This window comes from Arachis stenosperma, chromosome 2, assembly GCF_014773155.1.
Source record: "Arachis stenosperma cultivar V10309 chromosome 2, arast.V10309.gnm1.PFL2, whole genome shotgun sequence".
Lineage (NCBI taxonomy): Eukaryota > Viridiplantae > Streptophyta > Magnoliopsida > Fabales > Fabaceae > Arachis > Arachis stenosperma.
Window position 1 is genome coordinate 14759577 of NC_080378.1, and position 13349 is coordinate 14772925.

The 13349-nt window shown below is 34.5% G+C and overlaps 1 protein-coding gene across 1 annotated transcript; it reads right to left on the minus strand.

Annotated features, from left to right (window-relative positions):
* Nucleotides 1–343: 343 nt before the first annotated feature.
* Nucleotides 344–793, minus strand: LOC130962610 (uncharacterized). The gene has a single exon (XM_057888800.1). The coding sequence runs from the start codon at nt 791–793 to the stop codon at nt 344–346; it is 450 nt and encodes a 149-aa protein (XP_057744783.1).
* Between the last annotated feature and the right edge of the window lie 12556 nt (nt 794–13349).

Here is a 13349-nt window from a genome sequence, read left to right on the forward strand (position 1 = left end):
ATGGGCAATCCTCCTTTGAAAACCGCCATTACCACTTGAACAATAATGTTGTATTCCAGAGCACTGCATCGCCCACGCCCAAACCCCCGAAGCATTTTGGAGCTTGCGCAATATCCCACCTCACCAAAGGTACCCCATCTCTTCCATCCTCATTACTCCACAAGAACCTCCTTTGCAAAGATATCAACTTATCTGCTACTGCTCTGCGCATCTTATATAAGCTAAGGTAGTAAATTGGCAGACTATTAAGCACATATTTGATGAGTACTAGCTTACCAGCTTTATTAATCGTTTTGGCTTTTCATAGATTGAGTTTCTCTTCTACTTTGTCTATACTAGGTTTTCATGTCTTGACCAATTTCGGATTCACTCCCAAAGAAATACTAAGATATTTGACTGGCAACGTTGCTTCCTTACACCACAACAAGCTACACATCCTTTGTGCCCACTCTTGCTCGCAATCAACCAGAATCAAGCTATATTTATCAAAGTTAATACTCAAGCCAGACATCATCTCAAAACACCATAGAAGCCGCTTATAATTGCGAATAGTCTCCTCCTCTGGGGGACAAAAAAGTATTGTGTCATCCGCAAATTGCAAGTGAGACAACTCAATATTGTCTTTTCTAACCAACAAAGGAGAGATCTTTTCATGTCTTACTGCCTCTCCTACCATCCTATGAAGGACCTCAACAACAAGAACAAAAAGAAACGGAGAAAGAGGATCCCCTTTTCGTAAGTCCTGTTCCATCTTAAAAGATTTAGAAGGCGAGCCATTTATCAAAAGCGACATAGACGCCGTGCACACACATTCCTTGATCTACCCCCGCCATCTTTGCCTAAAGCCCATTTTCTTAAGTACAATATCCACAAACTTTCACTTGACTCTATCGTAAGCCTGTTGAAAGTCCAGTTTGATTATTGCCGATTTCTTCTTTCTTTGCTTCAACCATTGTATAGTTTCACACGCAATCAAAGCCCCATCATGAATCTTCCTCCCCTGCACAAACACACTCTGAGCTTCCCCTACTAAGTCTGGCATTACCCTTCTCATTCTCCGCACCAACACCTTCGAAATGACCTTATACACACATCCTACCATGCTAATCGGCCAAAGATCTTTAATCTCCCTTGCTCCCATAAACTTCGGAGCCAGAACTACCCAGGTAACATTAGAATCTCTTGGTAGCTCAGTTGACTGGAAGAAATCCATGACAGCTGCAGTAAACTCAGGATCAATTTGCCCCCAACACTTCTTTATGAAGTTCATATTGTAGCCATCACAGCCAAGGGCCTTAAACGACTCGCAATCCCAAACTGCTTCCTTTATCTCATCAACCGAAGGCATCCTCTCTAAGTCTGTAGCCTCCTCTTCTTGTATCTTGTTAACTAGGCTATCTCGAATATCTACCAAAGGTGACGCTTCCTAATGATACAAGTTTTTGTAAAAATATCTTATTGCACTCTTAATCCTGGCTTGATTCCTCACCAATCTGCCACTTATCACCAACGCATCAATCCGATTACTTCTTCTTGCTGAGGCTAAATTATGAAAATATCTAGTGTTCTTATCCATGTACTTAGCATGTCAAGATCTTGACATCTGCTTCCAATGAATTTCCTTCCTAACATACCAACGCTTATAGAAGTTAACTAGAGCTCTCCTTCTTGCCTCCATAGTCCCATCATAAACTCCATCACTAGCCAAATCATCCAACTTCCTGATTTCATCCTCCAACTACTGTACCTTCAAATCAATATCACCAAACTTCTCCTTGTGTTATCTACTCAAAGGTATCGGCAAAGCCTTCAACTTTTCAGTAAATTAAACCTCTCCTAGACCCCTTCATTCTTCCTTCACCATTCTGAAAAACCCGTCATGTGTGAACCAAGAATCCAAACTTCGAAATGGCCCCGACCCCCCTCTTAATCTACTGTTCTCCACTATTAAAGGACAATGATCAGATAAACCTCTTGGACCACCTTTAAGCCGCATCTCAGGAAACTGTTCAAGCCATTCCAGACTAACGAAGACTCTTATCAATGCGACTGCAAGATTGACCTCTGAACCATGTAAATTTGCGATCATTCAATTCTGAATCCACTAACTCCATATCCCGTATCCAGTCTCTAAAATCTTCCGCTGATGCGGTTAAAGCATTAGCTCATTTTCTTTCTTCCACTCTCACAATCTCATTAAAATCACCCATATAACAAATTGGGACTTGGCATACTCCAGCAATAAAACTCAACTCCTCCCACACAGTTAGCTTCTCCTCCCTGATATGCGTATACAAAAAAAAAGCGTACAATGAAAATTATTGCTCATCAACACCCCTTCCACATACAGCCAACTCTCCCCTTTATAAAACTTACTCAACATAAAAATCATTTAGTCCCATATTAACAATAGACCTCCAGAAGCCCTTTCGGAACCCACATATTCCCAATCCATCGCATCATTTCCCCAAATTTTCACTACGTCAAACTTAGTAACTTCATTCTTCTTTGTCTCTATCAAGCCTAGTATATTCACATTATTCTTTCTCTTAAAATTTTTAACCATACCCACTTTTCTAACACCCCCAATACCCCTCACATTCCAAAAATTATAAATCATTTAAGCACATTATTACACACCTTATTCCGGTTTTTAGGCCGGCTCCTTCTTGCTTTTCTCATTTTGCTTTGTTTGCCTTCGTTTCTGTGCAAGCACTTCACTTTGAGCTTGAAGAGCTGCCATAATGTCGTCTTCCTCGTAATATGAGACAACCCCTGATTCCACTGCCAAAGCCCAAGCAACTCTATTTTCAACCAAGTCTTCATCCAAGCTTTTTATTTGCTTCATGATATTCTGATCACTGATTATATCCTTTTCAAAAATCTCAATATCCTCCAAGTTCCTAACCGCCCAATCCTCTTCAAAGCACATTCCCTCCCTCAGAGTATCCTCTCCCCCTAAATCTACTTCCTCTACTCCATCATCCTTTGCCAATCTTGTAACGGTGTTCTTCTTTACACTCCAATAGAGACTTTCATGAACCGTATGTGATATGGCATTAGTTTCATTCAAGCTCCTTATTATTCTTTCCCCTTCCTCCCCCTCCAATAGATTATCGCCATCTATCACAGAGTTGTTGACCGCATAAAGCATCCCCGCACAAGAGAAATCATTCATCCCTACGCCATTTACCTTCATTACCAAAGAGGTTTCCACCGTTGGCATGGGCTTGTGCCCTCCAACACCGTCGTGCTCCTTCATGGCACGGAGCGGACCAGCGGCGGCATCGCCAATGTCAAACTCATCACTCGCCATGACAACGATCGCTTTCCAAACATCTCCGCTGGCACAACTGCTGACTTTCTGCCGGTCATCTTCCATCCCTACCACTCTTCCACCATATCCCGCGTCGCTATTGTGATTCACGTTATCCACCACAGCTGTGTGATACCTAAGACCCTCCTTCCTCATCACTGTCCAATGCATCGTATCCCTTGCACCACCACCCGCAGCAGCTACCAAGAACTCCTTATGAAAGCGGAGTATGATGAAGTCACCACCACACCTTATGGTAGCAGCAACATGAGTGTGATCAACTCCAATCCCCTTCTCACCCCCACGCGGCACGACAATCCTACCTGGGAGTACATCCCATGTTTCACAACCTGGTTGGGTTACTCGACCCGCCCATCCTCCAGGATCAGCTAGCTCATGAGCGCTTTATGTGGTTTTGGCTCACATTACACATATTCTCTTTAGTGTACTTATCTACGTTATTGGCCCCTTACCTCCAGGAGCACCGTCTTCATCAATTAAATGTAATCCCATAACTATCGATCTAATTATAGGAGCTTCCGTTGCTTTTTTTCAAATTTACCAAAATTACTGTACGCCATTCATCCAGTTCTTCGAGGGAAATGACCCTTTTATCCATTCCCTGTTAGTCTGCCAGTGCCACCTGTGTCACCATCTCCGCTGTAATGTCCCACCCCATCTTTAATGGTATCTCTCGTGATTTAGCACGGATGCCAAACTCTAACTCTGGGCTGATTCACACTGTTCAAACCAGCCACCACGATCACTGGTGGTTTTCATAGCCAATTAAAATGTTCTGAATATATCTTATATTAGCAGCATCTTCTGGAACATGTTTCGCCTTATCATCAAGTTGTCTCCGATACTTATCCTCTCTCACAAAGATCTTTTTACCCCGTAATCGCATTCGATCCATCTCTTGTATTGCTTTCCAGTGCCCCTCCCTTCGTAGTATGCCTTATGAAAGCAAACAAGTGGATCCATCCATTCTTATTCTTACGCGACAAATATACGTCGTTTATCCGCCCTATCCACTTAAATAAGTGAAACAACTCTTTCTTCGAACTATCTTTTGAGAAATTGTTCACAAAATTTGTATATGATTTTTTTTCCAAACGTTGATACTTTTCTCGATTCTAAATCCGCATATCTTTTTCATTCTGTGAGTGCCTAACTTTATCCTACTCTGTGTTTTCCCACCCCGCTAGCCTCCTCTCTCCTTCTCTCATATTCTCAGGAATACCTTAAGGAAAAAAAATAGTATCTTCATAAAAAAAGTATGTTATTTAATTCGTTAAGATGTTTTTATTTTTTAAATTTCAAATGTGTCATTTACATATCTAATTCTAAAATGGCCAAATCGAATAGGATAAAAAATGAAAGTAAATTAATAATGTATATATTTGATTAATTTTTTTTATATGAACCAAATAGAAATTTTAACTAAATTCGATCCGATCTATCTGCACTTTTACTTTTTTTTTACCAAAGATAGGAGACTCAAACCTACAATCTCTTAAATAAGTATGAAAAGATTATATCATTTGGGCTATTACTCATTGGCTATCTGCACTTCTACTTGTTTTCATCTTCTTCCCCGAAATTATTTTCACCATCAATGTCGATAATTATTGGCAAGCTACTACATTTTCCCTTTCCCCAAATCCATTGCTCTCTCGTGACTTCCTCGTACCATTATCGTCATCATTTCCATCCTCATTTTTTTTCTTTTTTCTTTATATCTAAAATTATTATTAAATAAAATTTTCATTTAAAAAATCAGAAAAAAGGAGAAATCATGGCCACTGTAACTATATAAATCATAATCATACTAAATCTCACACAATATTTTACACAATACCAAAAATTAACACTATTTGACTTTTTTTTTTGGTCTTGTCAACTCAAGAATCAAAGTTGTGAACGAGACCGTTGTAGAAAGTGGAAACACGGAGAATTAGAACAAATATAATGTGATGTTATTATTAGTATTAGGGTTAGGAATTAGTATTACTAAATCCACACGTTCCCATGCAACACGGTCTCTCTCTCTTGTTCCTTCTATACGTTCAGATTAGTAATATTATTTAACAAGGCCACAACATGCCCACTAAACCAACATTTTATTAAAACCTTTTGACCCTTTCTATTAAAACCCACATTTTATTGTGTACTAGTCATATAATTTGTGCACACAATAACATAAGCACTTTGCGACGGTTATTGTATATATATATAATTTAAGAATATATCCTTTTAATGTTGATGAACAATAATAAAACTACATTTTTATTTTGTAGATCTATAATATCAAGAAGGGTCTTGATATCTGAGAACAAATTAAAAATACTGAGTAGAAAGTTTTAATAAAAAAAATTAAATGATGCAATTTTTTTAAAAAAATTTGTACACGGGAAGAACTAGGGGTGTTCGCGGTGCGGTTTGGTTCGGTTTTTGAGAGAAAAGCCATCCGATCCAATCGTTTTATTAAACTGCGGTTCGGTTTGGTTCGGTTTTTTTATTTAAGCCATCCGAACCAAATCAAACCAATTAAAATCGGTTTGGTTTGGTTCGGTTTGTTCGGTTTTTTCAGTCAATTCAAAAAAAATATTACCATACTATTTCACAAAGTCATAACATTGAAATCTACAAATACAAATACACAATAGCTAACAAAGTCTTTGATCCAATGAAATTTAAGACAAAAGGAATTCAAATATAATAATTAAAGAAAATGGGACACAAATTGTAGGGACCTTGCTAAATTCTATGGTGACTTGGGAAAAGATGATGCAATAGACCTACTTCTTGCAATTGAAAGAAAGAGAAGATTTTGCTAAACGCTGCTTCTCGGTTAGGGTTTTCATTATTAAAACCGAAAACCGAACCGAACCGCTAAAAAACAGCAAAATATCATTTTTCCGGTTTTTTTCGGTTTTCGGTTTGTTCGGTTTTCGGTTTGTTTGGTTCGGTTGGTCGGTTTTGTTCGGTTTAGATCGGTTTTGAACACCCCTACGAAGAACTGACCAAAACTTATTTTTTACATTTTTTCCTGCAGTGATCTCTTAAGGCATTATTTTTAGCTAAATCCTATATATTAGGAATAATTAAAGATATTCTAAAAATTAATGGACAATAATGTGTACTTAATTATATAAAGTGTGTACTTACTGTGCTTGCTTATTTGTTAATAATAATATATCTTGGTTTAAATAAGCTTTGGTCTCTAACAAATACATTTATGATCTTTTGTGTTGGTATTTATAATTTTTTTTCAGTAGAATTTAAAAGTTGGCTATCTCAATTATATATTTTCATAGCAAATAAATATCACTTAGTGGTAATGTATGTGATAGGTTAAATATTGACTGAAAATCTAAAATATGACATTTTGAGAGGCATGCCACCGCTATTTAACCTGTCATGTCACTGCTAAAATTTAGGAACAGTTTAAATTAATTTTTGAAAAAAATTACTTACTTTTTCATTTTTTTTAAAAAGCTATTTTTTTTGCCGATAAAAATTATTTTATATTTAAATAAATTTTTTATAAGAATTTTTAAGTATTAAAAATATTTTTTATTTTTATTTTTCAAAAAATAATGTATTATTAGTTTTTAGAAAAAATAAATAATTTACTTTTTTAATAAAAATATTCTTTTAAAAGACGTATTTAAATAGGTTTTAAATTGAATAAAATTATTATAATTAAAAAAATTACTTTCTAAAAAAAATCTAAACCAACATTTAAACATGACAAATAATAAACAGAAAAAACTAAAATAAATAACTTTTAAAATTTTACTAAACTAAAACATATATATATATAATGGAAGGCGGGGTGTTCCTTTAGTTTGATCTATTCAATCGTTCCATAAGCTATAGTTTTTTCAACATTAATATGAGGTCATAATATTCAATTCAAAATTTCAAACTCAATACAAAGTCAAGCTAAACGTTTCTTCTAAACCACACCACATACGAGCCCTATATATATGTTGTGTAACTAACTTTCTCCATCAGAAACTAATAACATTCATTTCACAAACTCACTCTCATTATTTTCAATCAATAATCTTTGCCTCTCAAACCCTAGACAACAAAAATTCTATAAAAGTACATACAAAAGAACATTAAAATTGTGTTCCACTACATTTTTTACCAACATTATTATGTCTTTCTCTAACAACTATAGGAAGATCCTCTTGGTTGCTATTGTGATTATGTTGGTAATTTTAGTTGCAAGTCCTAAATTTGGAGAAGCATGGAGGCCATTAAAAGAAGAAGATTACGGGGTTTTGATTCAAATGCTTCCAAAAGGCCCTCCAAATAATTCCCATGGTGACCGTACCAATGGCTAATAATAAATTGGGAAGAGGCTAATTAAGCACATGAAACATAATAACGCACATTGTTGAGGAGATTAATTAATTATCTTAGGGGACCAAAGATAAGATATGATGCTGTGTAATGTTTCTTTTATAGGTAGCTATTTAAGCTGTTAGAGTTGTGTGCGTGTGTTTTTTCCTTTTTTTTTTTTTAACAATACATCATTATATATATTTTTTTTCCTTTAAGGTTTTTACTTGATGGGAACAAAGAGCTCCCATGTAAATTAAATTGGTCATTAATTAGCATATAGTCAATTGTAAGAAACCAACTTGGAAGTTGTATTTATTTAATTTAACATTCTTTATATACATATCCTTCTCATCAAATAATTCTTGATTTTCAATGTCTTTCAACAAAAGAGGGTACCAAAATTATTTGAGAGTTTGTTTACACTACAAGAAAAATCTTTTAGTTACAATAACTGCTTTTAGTAGAAAAAAAATAGTCATAGTCACTAATACTTTTAATTTTTTTTTTTTTTTTTGTGATAGTGGGTCAAAGATCCAAAAAAGAAGAAAACTAAATGCCTCTAAACAGAGGAACAGAGGCTATATCGGAAGCTAGAATATGAGAAATTTCACAAGGGGCTAAATCAAAAGTATGGAGACCAAGAGGTAAATGTTGCCCTTTCTTTACTAGTTGATCCGCAACAGAGTTAGCTTCGCGAGGCACATTATTCCAGTACACATGAGGGATGCGGTTTGCTTGGAGCTTGATTTCCTCAATAAGGGAGGAACAAGAATGAGTAGCTGGACAGCTTTGGGTGATGAACTTTAACGCTGAAGCCGAGTCCGATTCCACAATTACACAAGAAAGATTTAGAGAAGTAGCAATCCGAAGACCATGAACAATCCCCCATAGTTCCGCATGCATGATGGAGCAGCTCCCGAGATTGCAAGAGAATCCTTTAATGAACCCTCCAAGATAGTTTCTAAGGATCCCACCACAAGCAGCATTATTAGTTATTGCCATATAGGAGCCATCTACATTCAACTTAACAGCATCCTCACTAGGAGGCTTCCACCTTATTAATCGATCATGATTGGCATAGGGAGCATTCAGGTGCACTTTAGATCTTGACGAACGGTTGAACTCATCAAATCTTACTCTAATTTGAGCTATAGCCGAGGCCACTGTAGTAGAGTTTCCTTCGAAAAATCAGCTTTTAATTTAGGTGAATGCTATCTTACCCTCTTTAAAGTAACATGTAAGTTACCCTTTCTGATGTGTCATATTCTAATTGGGTGTTTATTTTAACCTGAGTTTCTTTAATCTCATGAGAGTTAATAATATCTTTGAAGATGGTGACGGCCTGACAAAAGAAGAAAATAGAACACTCAATAAGACGGTGATACTTAGGAGGCACAACGACGACGACAAAGGAGTGTGGAGGAGTAAATACAATTAGAGAGAGTTAGAGTACCTTTTCTGTAAGAATGATTTGGGAAGAGAAAACAAGACACCCAATGAGACGGTGATGCTTGGGAGGCGTAACGACGACGACGAAAGAGTACAATGGAGAGGAGTAAACGCAATTAGAGAGAATTGGAGTATCTTTTCTAGAAGAATGATTTGGGAAGAGAAAACGAAACACCCAATGAGACGGTGATGCTTGGAGGCCCTTTTCTGAAAGAATGATTTGGGAAGAGAAAATAAGACGCCCAATGAGATGGTGATACTTGGGAGGCGTAATGACGACGACGAAGGAGTGGGGGAGGAGTACACGCAATTAGAGAGAATTTGAGTACCTTTTCTAGAAGAATAATTTGGGAAGAGAAAACAAACACCAATGAGACGATGATGCTTGGGAGGCGTAACAACGACGAAAGAGTGGAGAAGGTAACTCAGGTTAAAATAAACACCCAATTAGAATGTGACACATCAGAAAGAATAACTTACATGTTACTTTAGAGAGGGTAGAATATCATTTACCTTTAATTTATTGGTAGTTAGATATCGGTATACATGGTTCCCCAACTCTCAAAATATTTTTTTATGATACTTAGGATAGTCCAAATACGTCCAACCTCTGAAATTCATGTGCATCACAATCACACCTGTCAAGTAAACTTACAAGTCACAAATAACAAACATCGTATATTATACAATTTCAACATCCTTCCTACATGCATAGAAAGTACATATTATCACTCTATCTAATAACACCGAATCTACTCAATCAATTCTTAGTATTTACTTAGCCTACTAAAACAAACCAAGTAAACAATTCAACTTGAGACAGAACTAATCTTTTTTAAATTTCTTTTGTGAATCTATAACTAAGTATATCATCTACCAAGTCTCCCCCTACAAAATCTCTACTATCAATTTAACTTATTGCAAAACATCAAGCAGTAGATTTCTATTTCTTATTGATGGAATTTTTTCCTTTATTAAAAATTTCAAACATACTCTAACTCATCTCAAAATTCATACTCCTCAATTATGATTTTTTTTTATTTAAAATCAAGAAGAATCTAAAAAAATTAACTAAAAGAAATATTGGCCGTAATAATATTATTGTCATTAAAAATCTAAAGTTAATTTTTCTTGTAGTGTTACAAGTATATGAATTTATACTACGATGTTTTTTCATTATTTAATATGTTGGCTCACACTAGATAAAATTTAGACAAATTTTTTTATGTTGTAATGTTGTATTATATTTGTATGCATGAGTACACTTCCAACAAATTGCCACTTATTGTTACATTAATTTTAAAACCTTTTCAGAAAAATATATTAATTGAAAAACATAAATGCGAATAAATGAAGGAATATTCTCTATTTGGATTTTAATAAACTCATAAATTAAAAATTTAAATCAAAATTTAAACTTGTTTTTAATTCAAATTTAATAAAATAAAAAGTGAAGTTTTGTAAACTTATACCTTAAATTTCAAGTAAAAGCATCATTTAGTTAAATGACTACTTCCAATATACCATTACTAATTAAGACTTATAATTTCAAAAGAAAATTATCCCTAATATATAGTAATAAAAAAAATTAGAATGATTCAAACTCAAGATTTTTCGGCATCTATAATAATGACTCATGACCCAAAATCACATGCTACCAAGTTTGTTTTCTAACCAAATTTTCTTGCCATGCGTTACTGTCTAAATTGAGTTAAGAGTATCTTGTTCACATTGGTATATTTTAGGCTATGTTCATGTTATTTGTTTCATTTGTTTATTTTGATATTACATATATGTTTCTTGGTGTTTTTTTTTTTCAATTTTTTTATCATTAAAAAAAGAGTTTACTACTTCATCATATCTATCAAAATATTTAGTTGAAAGTACACATAGAGATGATAATACTATCTGTATTTGCAGCTATTCACTCCATTATATTCTTACTCGATCGGAATCCATTTTTGGCACGACAGAATCCTGGGTGGGGCAGGGCAGGTTGGATTTAGAGAATACCTGCTCCTACCCACCCTGGATATAAAAAAATATTGTTTGATATTATATCATTCTTAACCTTTAGTTTAATTTAAGTTATGTGTATAATCATAGTTATATAAATTTTAAATTTTTTTTGGTTGAATTTCACTAATTAATAGGAGCGAGTAGGGATGGTATGATTTAGGGTATAAGTTTTTACTACCCCCGAATAGAGACAGGACGGGTTTTATACAGGCTATTGTAGAGTCGGGCGGATCGAATAGAGCAAAAATCTATCCCTATCCGCTCTGTTGCCACCCCTAAGTACACGCAATACAAAGTCAAAGAAAAGAATTTATATCAAATAATTTAAATTAAATACATTTCATCGGTCTATTCCCCAAATCAAGCAATGATTTGTAGGTATTATTCAATGGATTTAGATTTAAGGTTTAAGATTTTTTTTCACTATAATGGGGAGAAAACCCACGAGTCAACCTGTTTTTTGTTAATAAACTTGATACGATGTAGTACGAGACTGTATCCGAGCCATATAAAATCCACATCTGTGGAGATAGAATGTTATTCTTTACCGGCAATCTTGGTACTTCTACCTTGAATGCTTCCTCCGCTTCAATCATCAATGCTCTATCTCATCCTCAAGATGTTGATTTTTTGGGAACAAGGTCAACAACTGTATCAATTTGAGGAGACGTACCAGGAACTCCTTACACGCATGGTAAAGCAGATGTGCAGGATGAGGAGACAGTTTTTGAGGTAGAACTGGAGTTGGTCCAGAAAATGCAACAACAGATAGGGGTGTTTATGGATCAGATCGCGGATATCTGCTCTACATCCGCATATCCAATTTGCGGATCCGCACAATAATAATTAAAATATATATATATATATATGTTTGGTATTATATTTACTTATTTGTATGTTTTAGTTAGTAATTATTATTCATATAATGTATTATTTTATTTTTTTTATTTAGAAAATATTTGATTAAAAATATTTTAGGAATAAATAAGTTTAAAAGTGTGAAAGAAGTATTTTTATTGAATTTTTTTACATCGAAATATGATTAAAAAGAGAAGGTTCAATTATGCGATATATCCGATATCCGATCCGATCCGACATTAAAAAATGCAGATATCATATCCGATCCGATCTGATGAAAATTGTGCGAATCAGATCGAATTTTCGGCCATATCTGATTCGATCTGATCCGCGTACACCCCTAACAACAGATGATGGTCTATTAAGACTAGATGCACATAGGTGGTAGCATCATTGCTAAGGGGGGCTAGTCGTCATCTGCACCGGCACATGCACCTCTACTGCCGTTACAATAGGACCACGAGAACAGTTAGGAGGACGATGAATGAGTATGAGAATCCATAGTTATTAGGATTTATTTCAAATTTGTTTGACATTATGGTTTATTTGTTTGTTATCTCATATTTGTTTATCATTACTGTTCTCTTACAATTGTTATTTCATATTTTTATTTATTGTTTTAGTTAAAAATAATATTTAATTTCTATTATTTTTTATATAAATATATATTAAATGTGAAAATATTGAATCTAATATATAAGGTTATAATAAGAATATTGTATATATGAATTTTTCAAAAAATCCAAAAACAAATTGTTGTTTGTTACCGTCGGATTTATTAGAGAAAAAATCCGACGATAACTTTTAGATTTATTACCCTTTAAATATGTTTATCGTCATATTTTCTTTTACGGTAACTAGCATCAGATTTTGGAATTCCATTAGGAACTATTTTACTCGTGAAGATTTTACTGTCCATTTTCATTCGACGATAATAAAATTACCGTCAATTTTTATAGCGATTTCGATGATATTTCCGATAGTAATCAATGTGTTTGTAATGAAAATGACTAATGAACATACAATTATTGTTGTTTATCCGAATGAAAAAATTAGACATAACAATGACGGTGCATCTTCTAAATGCAAAGATCCAATTATAATACATACTTGGAGGTACGGTTACAATCGTTGATTGAGTTTAATAGTTTTATTCTACCGAATATGGTTTATTAGGAAGGATGCACATAAGAAAATTAAGGTAGGGTATTGGTTTGCATTTTTGGATGACAGCCAAAGTGTGCGATGTAAAGTGTTTTGGCTAAAATATGACTAGCATGTTCATGCTATGTTCGATTGTCATGAGAATATAATAGTGTAACAAGTGATAGAATTTTATATTGAG

What these genes read in the sequence shown, in the direction of transcription:
- LOC130962610 (XM_057888800.1), bottom strand. Translation starts at nt 793, where the DNA reads ATGTCGCTTTTGATAAATGGCTCGCCTTCTAAATCTTTTAAGATGGAA.